The 17913-nt window shown below is 46.0% G+C and overlaps 1 protein-coding gene across 1 annotated transcript in view; it reads right to left on the bottom strand.

The window, feature by feature from the left end:
* The window catches only part of LOC133378467 (cytochrome P450 2H1-like), a 44931-nt gene extending 30697 nt beyond the window's left edge, over positions 1–14234 (bottom strand). Inside the window, exons 1-3 of the mRNA XM_061613328.1 lie at positions 14055–14234; positions 13072–13234; positions 10778–10927 (exon numbers count right to left, since the gene is read on the bottom strand). Coding sequence (XP_061469312.1) covers positions 10778–10927; positions 13072–13234; positions 14055–14234 — 493 coding nt within the window. The remainder of the gene's footprint in view (positions 1–10777; positions 10928–13071; positions 13235–14054) is intronic.
* Between the last annotated feature and the right edge of the window lie 3679 nt (positions 14235–17913).

The raw sequence follows: 17913 nt of genomic DNA, 5'->3' as shown, positions 1-17913 counted from the left end.
ATAGCAAATGTGGAATTGGAAAAAGATTTGGACTTTATAGTTGTGATGGATCCTAGTGACAAAGATTATTGCTTGGAATTCAGTGCTGTCTCTGAAGGAATTGGTGAAGATATCAGAGATAAATTTATCAATGTTTCAAAAAAAATTTTGGACTGGAATGATCTGATGGAACCTGAGATAGAGAAAGTTTATAGAATTAATTCCAGATATGTGACAATGGAAAAACTTTCAAGAGATGTGCTAGTGCACCCCGTAAAAAAGAAGAACAGAGATATGACTTTACAACAATATTTCAGTAACATAGTCAGAATTGATGGCAAGAAAATATTTGTGATGAAGGAAATTCCTATCAGACTTTTACTATATGACTATGACAGCAGAATTATGTGTGCAAGGATGGACGATGGAAGATGGAAATAACACTGATAATGGAAGAATAGCTGTTGAAACTACTGGATTTATTAGACTTGAATAGATGGATTAATTGACGTGTCTATTTGGAGAAAAATCGATAGAAATATCTCTCAAGGACTGGAAACCTCTCTTTGACTTTTTGTGGAAAGAATAAAATGATACGATGTTAATGAGATTTAATGATTAACCAAGATAACCACTGGAGGAAAGTGATTTTGTAATATATTAAGGGACAGGTTTGTTATATACTATAGACCTATAGCTGATTTAAGACAAATTGGAAGTCAGTATTTTTATTGTATTAGTTATTAATTTGTTCTTTTTCTTTTTCTTTTTCTTTTGTTTTGTTTTAGAAATCTGAATAAAATTTATATTAAAAAAAGAAAAGAAAATGGGATTCCCAACTTCTTCTGAGTCCCCTGTGTCACATGGACATTTGATTAATTGATTTGATTTGATTCTCCTTCCATCTGTCATTTCTGTTATTTATTGCAAGGCACATACTAATCTAACAGGTTCTATTTCCCTAGGTACTCAGAAAGCTGACAGCTGCCTAACTCACAGATCACCGGCTCCTTTCTCATTTCTTAGTTGTCTCTCTATGCCTATTAGATGTTAGCAGCAGATTTGCAAAGGAAACCCCCAGACTCCTGATCCATCCCTTGCTCAGTGACCCATGAAATGGGTCATGAGCAAAAGGGGGGTAGTAGAGCTTAGCTGAACCAATAGGCTGAGGATTTCCTCAGAAACTGGTATGCGCCAGGTATTCACTTGTCAACAGAAAGAGACCACCATCCAAAGCACTAACAAGTGGTGATAACAGGGCCTTTTCAAAATCTGCAATCTGCACATTTCTTTCAAATTTCTTTCAAATCTGCAAATTGATTTGGTTCATTACTGCTTCATAGATGGGTATCCCATATAAGATAGATTTACTACACAGAAAAATAATGTAGAAATTATGCACAGCATTGCAATTTAAACCTGTGCAGACAAAAAGGAAATTTTGGTTTCAAATGACCTTAGCTTTTGCCTTGGTGCATATGTATATTAGAAAACATGGATTAACTCCTCATTAAATAGTACTTGGTAGATCTGTATTATTAGGAATTGAGTCACCTCAGAAACTCAAGACCTTTGAACCTTCTGACCACTATGATGAACTAGTGATGTTATACATTTGTACAAAATTGTTAGTTTTTCTTCTAAGGTACAGAAGGCCCTCTCAGCTCCTGTAGATGTGCCCTTGCATTCCATCCAGCCAGGTGACTGCATTTTCGTCAGGGACCAGAGAAGGAAGAACTGCCTCCTGCTGACTACTAACACAGCTAAAAGAGTAAAGGAGAGAGCCTCGTGGACACATGCAAGCCCTGCCCGCAGAACAGTTGACCCAAGCAGCGGAGAGGTACCACCACCAACCTCCAAACCAGAGGAGACTGATCTGTGGCTGATGAGGCAGCTGAGGAAAGTCTTGACTCAGGGCTCATCCAAACGGAGCAGGATAATCCATGTTTTCCATATTCGGGTTGTCATCTGACAGTCCTCACTTTGCCTGTTTATTCGCTCTTTCCCGATTAAAAAAAATGCTTTTTTTGCACCCGTACACACAGCGGGAGGATCCGTACTTCTTCTCGCTTTTTCCCAGATCCGCCCATAACACTCCCCCCATCAGCCAATTGGTCCGCAAAATATGACGTATGCTCCTCTCCCCCTTTGCAACGAGGCACAATAAGGCGCATGCGCTTGAACGCAAGAGCGTGAAAGTTTGAATTTCCTGTGGCTGTAATGGAGTTCCTTGCCGCTCGCCACTCTGGAGCAGGGCCAGCAGGGGGGTGTCTCCAGGTGCCTATATGCCAATAATTCCTGTATTTTCGTTTGCTTGTATTTGTGATATTTCGTAAAAACGAATGTATGTGTTTTTGCCTTTATGCATACTAAACATTCTGGAGATACACACAGCTTGCAATTCCACTTATTTCTCCAGAACAGCAAGTAACCATGTGTCATGTCTAGGAAGGCAGACCACCAGTCTGTATGGTTGCGGGCGTCCGAGACGCTCTAGCAAACCACTTATATGCCAATAATTCCTGTGTTTTTATTTCCTTCTGTTTGCGATATTTCGCAAAACCAACTGTATGCTTTTCTGCCTTTATGCATATTACAGTTTCTGGAGATACACACGGCTGGCAATTCCACTTATTTCTCCAGAACTGAAAGGGGAGGTATTGGGGCACTGAGGAGCTGCTACTACTTGCTTCTTTTGTAAAGAATGGCAGGAAAGCTGAGCATTTAATGGGGAGCACCCCCAAAGCTTTTCTAGAGTGCAGCTCTCTGTGGCGGCTCCCAGCTCCTCCCCATTCTCTCTCTCACTCTCACTCTGCCTGCCTCTCGCTTCACCCCCTCCTCCCTTTCCTTCCCGTGGCCCTTTACAAAGCAGCAGGGTCTCACTTTTCTCCGCTTTGTGTGCCTGTGCATGTCTGTCTACCTCCCAGCGAGGAGGAAAGAGCAAAGCGAGCTCCCTGCACCAACCAGCCACACTTGAGTGAGACCAGCCAGGAAAAGGGGGGCTTTACAAACAACCACAATTGCCGGCCAGTTCGCACGCTGGCTAAAAATTAACGGCTGTTTCTGCTTCTGCGCAAATGTGCTTTTTTGCATCTGTGCAGAAGAAGTTGCAGAGCCCCCTCCAACATCACCCCATTGCTCTGATTGGTTCAGTTTTCCCTGGCTTTTCCTGGTCATTTTCGAACATGAGCAAAAGTGGAAATACATGATTGGCTGGGAATGAGAGAAGGGGTATGGGGAAATGCCCAAACACCTCCCACGGAATGCCTCCTGCTCTAAAGTCCGCGGTATTGCATCTGAGCGCCTGAAGGTACAGCGGATGATTCCTGGTTTAAAAAAGCAAATTGCATTTTTTGCGGTAATGTCAAAGCAGATTTAACCGCAAGAAAGTCTGCTTTAACAGGTGACGTCGTATGGACCATGGAAAATTAATGAACACACAAAGCGATCATATTGCAGATTATACAGTCGTCTGGATGAGCCCTCAGGCTCAATTGTCCAGGTAAGGGCTGCAGGAGAGATCCCTGATCATCAAGAGGATGACTGCAGCCCTGAAGAACAGACATCAAGACTGGCCAATATTTTTGCAGTTGCACAACTTGGATGAGAGTTGTGAAAATAATAACTCTGTTTTCTCTGACCCACTTTTCTCCCGCACAACTGTGGAACCAAACCAAGTGTAAAGCACACTAGAGTGTTTTGATCTAAGCTGTATGCTTACATTCCCAAAGAAAAGAGAGGCAAACTAGACTGCAGAAGTGAAGAAGGCATATTTGTTGGCTATGAATTGGGCTGCAAAGGCTACGGAACACTTGATCCTACCACAGAAACTATCAAGGTGCATAGTATCACATAATTCGATGAGAGACAAAAATCAAATACGTAAAATGTCAGAAATCAAACTAGACATCCCAAAAGGAGAAGAAACAATGCAGCAGTTGCAGTAAGAAGAGATTGTGACCTTTGAAACGTCAAGTGAACCTGATCAAGAAGGAGGTGCAAGAGCTGATTCAGAGGTGAGACACTCAAGCAGACCCAACAAAGGGATGCCACCCAATAGGCTGTCTCTTCGAACCAGGGTGGAAGAGACAGCAAAGTCCTCCAATTGGTAAGACATTGAAGGGATGCCAGATAGTGAGACAGACAAATGGCTGCAAGCTGCTGGAGAAGAAATAGAATCTCTTCACAAGAACAAAACATGGACTCTTACAGAACTACAAAATGGGAGAAAGACCATTGGATATAAATGGGTCTTTACAACCAAACGAGGTGCAGAAGGGGATATGCAGTGCTACAAAGCTAGGCTAGTGGCTAAGGGATACTCCCAAAAGTACAGTGAAGATTATTATGAAACTTTTGCATCTGTGGTCAAATGCACTTCTATAAGGACACTTCTCAGTATTGCCACCTCAAGGAAGACGCAGGTTCAACACCAGGATGTAAAGACAGCCTTCCTATATGGAGACATTGAAGAAGATATATATGCAGCAACCACCAGGGTTTGAAGAACCTGGGAAAGAAAGAGTGATGCGCAAGCTTCAGAAAATCATTTATGGCCTGAAGCAAGCCACTAGGGCCTGGAATGACAAACTAAACCAACTACTACTTAGGGAAGGGTTCATGCAAAGAAAGCCTGACCCCTGCCCATACTCAAGGTTCAAGAATGATAGATGGAGGAGAGCTAACGTCCCTATCTTCAAAAAGGGCAAGAAGGAGAAACTGGGGAACTACAGACCAGTCAGCCTAACATCAATCCCTGGAAAAATTCTGGAGCAGATTATAAAGCAATCAATCTGTAAGCACCTTGAAAGCAATGCCGTGATTACTAGAAGCCAACATGGATTTATGAAGAACAAATCCTGCCAAACTAATCTCATCTCATTCTTTGATCGGGTAACCTCCCTTGTAGACTGTGGGAATGCTGTGGACATAATATATCTCGACTTCAGCAAAGCTTTTGACAAAGTGCCCCATGATATTCTGATTAGCAAGCTAGCTAAATGTGGGCTGGATGGGACAACTATCAGGTGGATCCACAGCTGGGTCCAGAATCGTACTCAAGAGTGCTTATCAATGGGTCCTTCTCAAACTGGGCAGAAGTAATGAGTGGGGTAACACAGGACTCGGTCGTGGGCCCAGTACTCTTTAACATTTTTATTAATGACTTGGATGAGGAGGTACAGAGCATGCTTATCAAATTTGCAGATGATACAAAGTTGGGGGTCGTAGCTAATACTGTGGAAGACAGAAACAAAATTCAAAAGGACCTTGATAGGCTGGAGCATTGGGCTGAAAACAACAGAATGACATTCAATAGGGATAAATGCAAAGTTCTACACTTAGGAAAAAGAAACCAAATTCACAGTTATAAGATGGGGGATACTTGGCTCAGCAGTGCGACATGTGAGAAGGATCTTGGAATTGTCATTGATCACAAGCTGAATATGAGCCAACAGTGTGATGTGGCTGCAAAAAAGGCAAATGCTATATTAGGCTACATTAACAGAAATATAGTTTCCAAATCGCGTGAAGTACTAGTTCCCCTCTATTCAGCACTGGTTAAGCCTCATCTTGAGTACTGCATCCAGTTCTGGTCTCCGCACTTCAAGAAGGATGCAGACGAACTGGAACATGTTCAGAGGAGGGCAACAAAGATGATCAGGGGACTGGAAACCAAGCCCTATGAGGAGAGACTGAAAGAGCTGGGCATGTTTAGCCTGGAGAAGAGAAGACTGAGGGGAGATATGAGAGCACTCTTCAAGTACATGAAAGGTTGTCACATAGAGGAGGGCCGGGATCTCTTCTCGATCGTCCCAGAGTGCAGGACACAGAATAATGGGCTCAAGTTGCAGGAAGCCAGATTTTGACTGGACATCAGGAAAAACTTTCTAACTGTTAGAGCCATACGACAATGGATCCAATTACCTAGAGAGGTAATGGGCTCTCCGACACTGGAAGCATGCAAGAGGCAGCTGGACAGCCATCTGTCTGGAATGCTTTGATTTGGATTCCTGCATTGAGCAGGGGGTTGGACTCAATGGCCTTGTAGGCCCCTTCCAACTCTACTATTCTATGATTCTATGGACATTCATCTTGACCTATGTGGATGATTTGGTCTTATGTCACCAAGACAAGGTGACAGAAGGAAGGAAGGAAGATAGTGATGAAATCATGAGAAATCTTAGAAATAGAAGTGAAAGACCTGGGAGACATCTCTTACTATCTTGGAATCCAGGTGGAAAGGGGAGAAGATGAAACCATTAACCAGAAACAGAAGATAATGGACCTGATAGAGCACCTTGGGCTGAGACAACCCAATGTAGCAGAAACTCCAATGGAAGTAGGCTTCTTTAAAGACAATGTGACCAAGGAACTACTGCAAGACAGCAGTCAGAACAGGACAGCAATTGGAAAGCTCCTGTACATATCAGCTGCAACAAGACCGGACGTTGCAGCAGAAGTTGGGATACTGTGCAGAAAAGTTAATGCACCAACAAAGAAAGACTGGACTGCAGTCAAGAGGATAGGAAGATATCTGAAGGGAACTGCAGATCTGAAATTGATGCTACCTGCAAATAGTGATCCCGTGCTGGTGAACTATATGGATGCAAACTGTGCTGAAAACAGAGAAGACCGAAAGTCCACTAGTGGTAATCTGTTCTATTATGGAGGAGGACTCGTCATCAGTTGGACTAGTAAGAAATAGTCAGTTGTAGCCCTCTGCTCTACAGAAGCAGAAGACATATCTGCAGCACAAGCATGTCAAGAAGCAACCTGGTTACACAGACTACTCTTAGACCTTGGAATCAATGAACCAAAGCCAACTAGAATGCATGAAGACAACAAGAGCTGTATTTTGCTCTCCCAGTCAGAAAGGGTGACACAGCAGACAAAGCACATTGATACCAAATACCACAGCATGGGGATGCGCAACAGAAAGGGCTCGTTGAGTACTGCCCAACAGAAGAAATTGTGGGAGATGTTCTTACCAAGCCACACCCCAGAGAGCGTTTTCAGGATCTCCGTGAAGTGATGGGGGTTGTGAGTGGGAGTGCAAGAAAATGAGAAGGGGTGTTGGAAGTTTCACTTCAATCAATGCACTGTCTCGCTGTGTGCTCTGAATCTGTTGACCTTTGGTGGCAATAGATATAGCAAGTCAGTTGAAAGGGCCCTTGCTTGAATTCTCTCCTTGTTACTTTCCCCATGTTTAAGCATGCCTCTGATTAGTTAGACTGATATTCTGAGGGCTATCATCACTTCCAGTTCCTCCTCCTCCTTCTTCCCACAATTCTCTCCTGCCCTCCCTTTTGAATTCAGCTAGTGTAGATGATTAGGTTTTCCTATCCATGTTCTTAATAAAATGAGTTTATTTTGTTTAAGATATCTACTCCTTTTCATATTCTTTTTATATCTCCAATGAACTCTGCTGCATAAAGCAACTCTCTTCAGCAGCCTGCCTTTAGGGTTAAGCTGCCTAACTCCTTTCAGGTCCTCTCATGCTTAGGCTTCTTAGGCCAGCCTCTCTGCTGGCCATTTCTGTCTGTGCCTGGATGCCACCCCTCCCACAGTGAGAGGAAGGGGCCAGCAATGCCACCTGGCAGGGAGGCTCTCTCTTCAGGTATAATAATAATAATAATAATAAAGTAATAAATTTGTATTTATTAGTCACCCATCTGTCCGAATTAACGGACACTCTGGGCGACGTACAACAATATAAAATACAATATAATACAAATACAGTCAACAATCATCTAAAACATCTTTCAATTAATACACTATAACCTTAATCTGCCCCGGCAATCCCATAGGCCTGCCTGAATAGCCAGGTCTTTAAGGCCCGGCGAAAGACCATCAGGGAGGGGGCATGACGGAGGTCAAAAGGAAGCAAGTTCCAGAGGGTGGGGGCCACAACCGAAAATGCCCTCTCTCTGGTCCGCACCAGCCTAGCTGTTTTCACCCGTGGGACCGAGAGAAGGTCTTGTGAGGCTGATCTTGTTTGGCGGCATAATTAGTGATACTGGAGGCGTTCCTTCAGATAAACTGGGCCGAAACCGTATAGGGTTTTAAAGGTCAGTACCAACACCTTGAATTGGGCCCGGTAAACAACTGGTAAGTTGGGAATGATGCAAGTAACCCTTTGGGCAAAAGATCCTGCCTGCACTAAGGCTGCAGAGTGATCACTGCTCCACCAGGCACATAACGCTCTCAGGCGCTTGAAAGCAGAGAGGAACTTAACTGGTCCCTGGGAGTGGCTCCTCCTCCAGTGAAGCTGTGCTCATGCCTTCCATGTCCTCCTTCCACATTCTGGTGCGCCCGCATGGCATCATGGCAGGCAACTGAGGGACAAACTGCATGTGTCCGTGTGTGATTCTTTTAAAAATTATCAATAAAGGAGGGAGTTTCAGCCTTTCTTCCTGCAATGCGGGCCTGGCAAAAATCACTTTCCCCATGCCCCAAATGATGCTGCAGGGGCCCAGTGGGGCCAAGGGCCTCTTCCCTCCCATAGTTTTGGTGTACAAAGCCCTATACAGCTCGGGACCACGATACCTGAAAGACCGTCTTGTTCCTTACATACCCAGTCGATCACTGCGCTCTGCAAGTGAGGGCCTCCTGCAGATACCATCTTATCAGGAGGTCCGTTCCACAACATATAAAGTGGACCTTTAGTGTAGTGGCACCGACCCTGTGGAAATCCCTCCCCTTAAATATTAGGCAGGCACCATCTCTGTTATCTTTTCGGCGCCTCTTGAAGACTTTCCTCTTTCAACAAGCCTTTTAAGTTGAGACCTATCCCAGTCTGCATCTGTGTTAGAATTGCTTTTAATATGTTTTCTTTAATAATATGTTTTTAACCCCTTTTTTAAAAATGTTTTTAAGGCTTTTTAAAAATGTTTTAACATTTTATTTTAATGTATTTTAAGGTCTTTTTATGATGTTTTAAAGTGTTTTTAGCGTTTCTGTTTGCCGCCCTGGTGTCCTGCTGGGAGGAAGGGTGGGATATAAGAAGAAGAAGAAGAAGAAGAAGAGCCTGCTGGATCAGGCCAGTGGCCCATCTAGTCCAGCATCCTGTTCTCACAGTGGCCAACCAGGTGCCTGGGGGAAGCCCGCAAGCAGGACCCGAGTGCAAGAACACTCTCCCCTCCTGAGGCTTCCGGCAACTGGTTTTCAGAAGCATGCTGCCTCTGACTAGGGTGGCACAGCACAGCCATCATGGCTAGTAGCCATTGATAGCCCTGTCCTCCATGAATTGGTCTAGTCTTCTTTTAAAGCCGTCCAAGCTGGTGGCCATTACTGCATCTTGTGGGAGCAAATTCCATAGTTTAACTATGCGCTGAGTAAAGAAGTACTTCCTTTTGTCTGTCCTGAATCTTCCAACATTCAGCTTCTTTGAATGTCCACGAGTTCTAGTATTATGAGAGAGGGAGAATCATAGAATCATAGAGTTGGAAGGGGCCTTGTAGGCCATCGAGTCCAACTCCCTGCTCACAGCAGGAAATCCACAGCTAGAGCATCTCCCGCAGATAGCTGTCCAGCCTCTGCTTGAAGACGTCCAACGAAGGGGATCCCACCACCTCCCTAGGCAGTCGGTTCCATTGCAGAGCTGCCCTTACTGTCAAGAAGTTCCTTCTAATGTCCAATCCGAATCTACGCTCCTGCAACTTAAAACCATTAGACCTAGTCCTACCCTCTGGGGCAGCAGAGAACAAATCTGTACCCTCCTCTATGTGACAGCCCTTCAGGTACTTAAAGAGTGCAATCATGTCACCCCTCAGCCTTCTCTTCATCAGACTGAACATGCCAAGTTCCTCAAAAGACTTGTTCTCCATACCGGCTATCATCCTCGTCGCCCTCTTCTGAACCCGCTCTAACTTGTCTATATCTTTCTTAAAATGAGGTGCCCAGAACTGAACGCAGTATTCCAGATGAGGCCTGACTAAGAAGAACTTTTCTCTATCCACTTTCTCAATGCCATGCATAATTTTATACACTTCTATCATGTCTCCTCTGACCCGCCTTTTCTCTAAACTAAAAAGCCCCAAATGCTGCAACCTTTCCTCGTAAGGGAGTCGCTCCATCCCCTTGATCATTCTGGTTGCCCTCTTCTGAACCTTTTCCAACTCTATAATATCCTTTTTGAGATGAGGCGACCAGAACTGTACACAGTATTCCAAATGCAGCTGCACCATAGATTTATACAACGGCATTATGATATCTGCTGTTTTATTTTCAATACCTTTCCTAATTATCCCTAGCATGGAATTGGCCTTTTTCACAGCTACCGCACACTGGGTCAACATTTTCATCGTGCTGTCCACTACAACCCCGACGTCTCTCTCCTGGTCGATCACCACCAGTTCAGACCCCATGAGCGTATATGTGAAATGAAGATTTTTTGCTCCAATATGCATAATTTTACACTTGTTTATATTGAATTGCATTTGCCATTTTTCCGCCCATTCACTCAGTTTGGAGAGGTCTTTTTGGAGCTCTTCGCAATAATAATAATAATAATAATAACAACAACAACAATAACAATAACAACAAAAAACCAACAACAACAATAACAATAACAATAACAACAACAACAATAATAATAATAATATCAAGGGGCGGCTTGGGGGGAGGGATTTGTGCAACCCAAACTACCAGTCTTTATCTCCTCATTTATGTTTCCAGAGTACAGTGTCTGCATATACCATCATCACTGCTTGAAACAAAAGAGGTCTGGTTCAAATCGGACTGCTTGAGGAGTCCATGGGGCCAAGTGGCCTGGAGTGAGAAACTGAGTTCTCCTTACCATTTGTGCTTCGGAGTCTCTCCACCAAGAAACCGGCTTCCTCTTGGATCCTCTCCTCGATGCTCTTTCCCCCCATCCCCAAATTGTGCAGTGTGGCAACCGCAAACTGTCGGAGTTGCTTCCATGTTTCCCCGTTGCTGAAGCCAATTCCTGAGGATGGCCCAAGAAGAATGTAATGAATTTCAGGAACAGGCAGAGCCCCAAAGGGCTCTCATGTGAACATGCATTTCCCCACTGTGGTACTGAGCTGTAATCTCCAATTAGCTGAGCAGGAGGGGGCAAGACTCCCATAATTTTCTCACACACACATGCACACACATACCCACCCTGCACAGAAACCAAGCAAGCTGAAAGTGTGTGTGTGTGTGTAAGTGTAAGAAAGAGAGCGCAAATAGGGGAAGGATGTATGATTTGATCTTGCTCACATTTTTGTTTGTTGTATATAAAAAAATTGTATCCTGCCCTTCTGATGGCCATAGTTTTGGATTTGTCTCCAGCCATTTTGGACTTCGACCCCACCAACTGCCAATACGTGGCCCTCAACCACTTTGCGCTGATAGAATGTGGAATTTCCCCACACACCCCAGGCTAAAGCACGCACATGCGCACACACACGCACAATGGGCAAGCAATTCAATTCAGTTTGTGTTTGAAGCTGAATCTATCAAAATTCCACTTTTGGATTTTGCAATACAGTTTGCCAATCAAATAATGTTCCCAAAAAATGCATGCATTAGGGGAAAGTGTGAATAAAAAAGAATATATGAGTGAAAAATAACACATAGAAATGAATCATATGATGAGAAATTGCTTTCAAAAAAGGTGTATATGAGTCAATAACTGCCTACAAAATGTGTGTTTATTAGAAGAAATTCACACTAAAATGCTGGAGAATTTTCATGAGTCTTTTTTTAAAAAATCACAAATTGCTGCAGAAATGTGGAGAACTGTATTTCAGATTGAGAAAATAGGACACTGAGAGATCCCACCACACCTATAATCCTGCCCCCAACCCCTCACTAATACCTGTACCTTTAGATCTCACCAACCTCCCCAGACGAACATTAAACCAGGGACGGTGTCCCTTTCTTCACTCTCACCCTGTGGGCCAACTTGAGCAGATGGGCAGGGCAACCCCAATGTCAATCATATGACATAACTGCAATGTCACATGACTGACAGATGTCAAAGTTGGCTCACAGGGTGGGAGCAAAAAAGGTTCCCCACCACTGGTCTAATGAGTTAGTGTGGGGGGGTTATACCTGGCAAAAACCCGCCTGCTTTCCCCCCACCCCTCTAGAGCTGGCTAAGCCCTTCCCACACTTTCTGCCCTCCCCTTTATTGCTGATTAAGCCCCACCCACGTTTTCCTCCCTCAACTTTAGAGCTGGCTATGCCCCCCCTGCTTTCGCCCTCCCCTTTATTGCTGGCTAGGTCCCTCCCCCACTTCCCCCTCCCCATTAGAGCTGGCTAAGCCCCTCTCCCACTTTCTCCCTCCCCTTTAGAGATGGCTAAGCGCCCTCCCTTTTCCCCCTCCCGTTAGAGTGGCGTGTCGGGAATGTTCCTGTAACCTGGGCTGCTCCCCGCGGCCTCCTCTCTACTCCACCGCTCCAACATCGTTTGCAGTGCCACCTGTCTGTTGGGCTGTGAACTGCAGCGTGACGGATACAGGGCTTATATTTTTATTTATAGAGAGGCAGAGTGACCGAATGGGGATACCCTCACCAGCTGCTATCAGGCAAATGGGTACAATTATCTGTTCCTTGGTACCTCCTCCTACTATTTCATTTAAGAAATGATGATGGGTCACAGGGACTCTGTCTCCTCTGTGGAAAAAGATTGTGGTGGGTATCTTCAGCAGTTGAATGACTGTAAAGGGTTGAAACAGCCCCTTTCCCTTTGGCTCAGTTTGAAGGGGGCCCCCCACCCAACTGCTTTGCCTGAACAGGAGAGTGGGGGTCATGTGGGTCACAGAACTACATGGAACATGGAGCTGCGCCACCTGAACTCAGTTTCTTCTTGTTCTGTGAACCCCCTAACCCATGAGCCTCCCCCCAGTATAACTCTGACTGGACATTGAAGAGAGAGAGGCCCACTGAACTAGTAATGCCCAGAAAGAACTAGCTCAAAAGGACCAGCATGGTGGAGAGTGTGTGTGTTGGGGGGGGGTTATGTTGTCTAAGCTGCTGCAAAAGACAGCCTATAAATAATCTTACAAAATAAAGAAGCACAGGTTCTGTCAGAGGTGATGGCGTGTGGCTCTTCGTGGTACTCAGCTCGCTGCTAGAAACAAACCTGTCCCATTGGCTGTTTTCTCAAGGATGGGGCTGTTTCCTCTGGCACTGAACTCGTCCCCTTGGGCAAGCAAGGCCTCCGTCACCACTTCGTGCCCGTAGAGCACCACGGCCGGTTGAGAGCCCAGGTAGATTGTGAACACCGACCCGTACGTCAGGCTGAGCTGCAAAGGAGGGAGGCAGGCAGGTGGGTTGCCTTCATCCGCGCAAGCCAAGGACAACAAGGGCTCCTCGCGGCAATGCCAGCACACTGCCCTGCCGGGGCCAGGCCAGCAAAGGGGCTCAGGCTGCCCCATCTCGCTGCTAGAGAACTGCTCATGCAGGGTGAGGTGCACGTTTGCGATCACAGAGTCAGGCCTTCAGTCCATCCAGCTCAGAATATTCCCTCTACAGTGACTGGAGCAGCTCTCTAGCGCTTAGGCAGGAGTCTTTCCCCAGCCCTAGCCGAGATGTTGTCGGGGACTGAACCTGAGATCTTCTGCATGCAGATTGTGGGCTCCACCACTGAGCCACGTCCCTGCCATGTATTGCAAGGGGCTGGTGTAAGTCTCTTGGGACCAGGAAAAACAGGCCCTCAGAGCCAGGTGTGGCACCACCATGCCTACCTCAGTGGTTCCCTCGTCCACCTGGGGTTGTGAGGAGCTTGTCAGAGATGCCTCTGGCTAGGCAAGGAGGGAAGGGATTCCCATGTTGGGCTCAAGTGCCCTCTGCTATCTCCTTGCCTGACCTGCAGCTTCGCCAAAAGCCTTTCCCGGGGCGAGGGGGTTGCTGGGAGTGGCCTTTCCTCCAAGGAGCATTCCCTCCAGCATGTGAAAGCAAAGATCAGAGGACAAACCTACACCACTCCGGAGGGGAAACACACGAGGGGTGAAGGGCTCTGGGACTGCCCAGCCGTCAGTCAACACCTGGCTCCAACCAGGGTCTGCCTCCCACCTGGCTCCAACCAGGGCCTGCTTCGCTCCTCCATCCATCTATCTTGCTTACCTTCTCCAAGGATCTGGGGAAGTCCCTTGTGTCCAACTGCAATATGTTTCCAACCAAGGGCAGAGGGTAGGGGCCAGGAGGCAGCCTCTCCCGCCCAGACACCTTCCTCCAGGCTGAAAGAAAAAAGAGGCAGGCAGCACAAAGCATGAGACAAATGTTTGTAGCCCCCAAAGGCTCCATGGCAGAAGGCTGTGGCTCCTCTGGACTGTAGAATGGAGTGAAGCTGCCGTTCACTGTCCAAAATGTACAAAACTGAGCAGGTGAAGGTGTGGCTCCACTGTTAGCCAATCTCCATCAGCTGATCTTCAAGATAAGAACCAGGTTTCTTGGCTGTCAAAGGTCACTGCTGGAATTCAGTGGGAGGCCCTGTCCCTTCAAGGGGGGCTATGGTGCCCACAGGCACACCCAGCAACTTGCAGAGCCTCCTCCAGGATTCAGGACACTCCGGGTACTTGCCAAGATAAGAAGTCCTGCTGACTCACAGCAAGCTGGATCCACCATGCAGCTTCCCACAGAGGTCCACCAGAGACCTCCTGGAAACCCACCAGACCACGTCAAGGCTCACTGCTTGGGTGCCTCCCCTCCCCCAGTTCCACCCTTGCACACGGCTCAGGCCTCTTTCCCATCCGCTGCAGCCTGTCCTGCTCTTCAAGAGGAGGAGAAGTAGATGAGAACATAAGAAGGAGCAGCCTGCTGAGTAAAGCCAGCGGCCCATCTACTCCCGTCCAACCCTGTTCTCACAGTGGCCAACCAAAGGGAAGAAGCCCATAAGCAGGACCTGCGTGCAAGAGCACCCTCTCCCTCCCTGTAGTTTCCAGCAATTGGTATCCAGAAGCATCCCGCCTCCTAAAGTGGACAGGAGCCCTTGACAGCCTTTTCCTCTATGAATTTGTCTAATTTTCTTTTAAAGCCATTCAAGTTGGTGGTGTCACTGCCTCTTGTGTGAATGAATTCCATAGTTTAACTGTAAGCTGCATGAAGAAGTTTTTGTCTGTCCTGAATCTTCCAATGTTTAAGTTCATTAGATGTCCACAAGTTCTAGTATTATGAGAGGGGGAAAAACTTATCTCTGTCCATTTTCTCCATCCCTTGCACAACCTACACGCTTCTATCTTGTCACCTTTAAGTCTATGCTTTAACTAACCCAGTCTGCTGCTGTGTTGGAATTGCTTTTTAATACGCTTTTAAATCTTTTTTAAAAAAACAATGTTTTAAATATATATATATCTTCAAAGGTTTTTAAAAATGTTTTTAAAGTTGTTTTGTTTTAATGTATTTTAATGTCTGTTTTTATGATATTTTAAAGTGTTTTTAGTGCTTTTGTTTGCCTCCCTGGGCTCCTGCTGGGAGGAAGGGCAGGATATAAATCAAACAACAAATAAATAATAAATAAACTTGGATTCCTGCATTGAGCAGGGGGTTGGACTCAATGGCCTTATAGACACCTTCCAACTCTACTGTTCTGTGATTCTATAACCTCCTACTCACCTTTTTTCTAGACTAAAAAGTTCCAAATGCTGCAACCTTTCCTCATATGGGAGTCACTCTTGATTATTTTGGTTGCCCTTTTCTGAGCCTTTTCCAACTCTACAATGTCGTTTTTGAGGTGAAGCAACCAGATCTGTATACACTATTCCAAATGCAGCTTCACCATAGGTTCATACAACAGCATTATGATATCAGCAGTTTTATTTTCAATACCTTTCCTGATGATCCCTAGCATGGAATTTGCCTTTTTCACAGCTGCCTCACACTGGGTCGACATCTTCATCGAGCTATCCCCTAGGACCACAAGGTCTTATTCCTGGCCAGTCACTCCAAGTTCAGACCCCATGAACATATATGTGAAATTAAGATTGTTTGCTTCAACATGCATGGATTTGCATTTGCCATTTTACCACCCATTGACTCAGTTTGGAGAGGTCCTTTTGGAGCTCTTCACAATCCCTTTTTGTTTTAACAGTGCTGAACAATTTAGTATCGTCAGCAAACTTGGCCACCACGCTGCTCATTCCTAACCCAATACCAATTATTGGGGGACGCCACTTTCTATAGCCCTCCATTGGGAGAACTGTCCATTTTTTCCCTACTCTCTACTTTCTGTTTCCTAGACAATTCCTGATCCACAAGAGGCCTTCTACCCCAGCATCCTGTTCTCATAGTGGCCAACCAGATTGTCTTGCCCAAACTCGAAGAACTCAGAGTCAGACACTGCTGTGGTTTCTTCTTTTATTGTAGTAAGAGACTGTTTCAATTCAGTGCACTTCATGAATCTAACCAGGGCTTACTCAGAACTCAGCACCTCTCTAGGACTAACTAGGCACAACTTCGCGGCACTAAGACGTTGACTCAGCAACTACTTCCCCCCCTTACTTGGCTTAAGTAAGGCTGGGCGGGCACCTTGCTTGCTTGCGCCAACTGTCACTGCTGGGAACGTGCACGTGGGTGAAAGCTCCTCCTCAACTGTGTCTGTTGAATCTCCCACCCCATCCGCCTCCTGGTGCGAGGCAAAGACTGAGCCTCCGTCACCATCAAGTCTTCCTCCCTCAACAGAGGGGGACTGCCTAATGGCGACGCAGGCACAAGGAGAGGGGAAGCGTCAGGCTGGGAAACAACCGGCTGGCCAGGCTGACTCTCCACAGGGGTATTAGAGCTGCTGCGGTTGGACTGTCCAAGTCCAGAGCTGGGGCGCCTTCTGAGTCCCACTCCCGCTCAGCCCCTCACTGGCTCAAGCATCCCACTCTAAGTCCTCCTCCTCTTCTGCTTTGTTCTCATCCGTCCACCCCCCTCCAGCAGGGCTTACAACACAGATGTCCCCAAGGGAAGCCCAAAAGCAGGATCTGAGCACAAGAGGACTCTCCCCTCCTGCAGTTTCCAGCAACTGGTATTTACAAGGACACCTCAAACCGGGTTCTCCATAGAGAATATCTGTCTTCAACTTGCGCATTTAGCCACACTGACCAGCAGAATGCTGTTCTGGTCTTCATGTGTTGTTTATGTTCTGTCATGTTGTATTTCTGGTTCCTCTGGCCTAGTATCAATGGTGCAATCTGTAGAAGAATCCAGAACTGGCAGATCCCTGCAACGGCCTCTAGTTTTAACTGCAAAATCTGTCACTGTCAAAAGCAGTGAGACAAGAGTGGGAGGGGGAGGGTCCTGCTTGCAAATGGGGCCTATTTGACCCATTTTTCAGGGGAGCAGCAGTGGAGCCTGGGAGCAAGGCCACGTTATTTCTAGACCATCAACCTCACACCAGGGGCAAACCCAAATCAAGAGTGTCCTGCATTGTGCTTTGGGCTGAGGACTACTTGAGAGAAACCATGAAGCCCCAAGATGAACCAATGAGCTCAGCCTCAGCAGAGTCAGTGAAGTCCCCTAGGACAATAGTCAGAGGATTCTCCTACCCCACATGAGAGACCACCCCCACTAGCTTAGTTAGGGAAGCTCCTAGGCAGCAGGGTGGGTGATTTACCAGCTGAATCCCCAGTCTCTCCCTTTGGCCTGACACATACGCAGGCCCTCAAGGCCAGCCCCCAGATGGAGAGTTCTCCTGGTGAGTAAGACAGAAAATGTATAGACCATAGCAATTCACCCACCCCACCCAAATTTATTTATTTATTTATTGCATTTGTATACCGCCCCATAGCTGAAGCTCTCTGGGCGGTTTACAACAATTAAAACATTAAAAACAAATATACTTCATTCTGTGCTGCTGCTGCTGCTGTTGTTGTTAATTACCTGCCCTTCACCCAAAGGTCCCCAGAGCAGGTTACAATTCCAAACACATAATTAAAAACAGTTAAAACAATGTAAACAACATCCACAGAAAATAGGGTGTTGAAGGTGTCTTCAGCATTCG

Source organism: Rhineura floridana, chromosome 2 (assembly GCF_030035675.1).
Source record: "Rhineura floridana isolate rRhiFlo1 chromosome 2, rRhiFlo1.hap2, whole genome shotgun sequence".
Taxonomy (NCBI): domain Eukaryota; kingdom Metazoa; phylum Chordata; class Lepidosauria; order Squamata; family Rhineuridae; genus Rhineura; species Rhineura floridana.
This window is presented reverse-complemented; position numbering and strand designations above follow the sequence as displayed.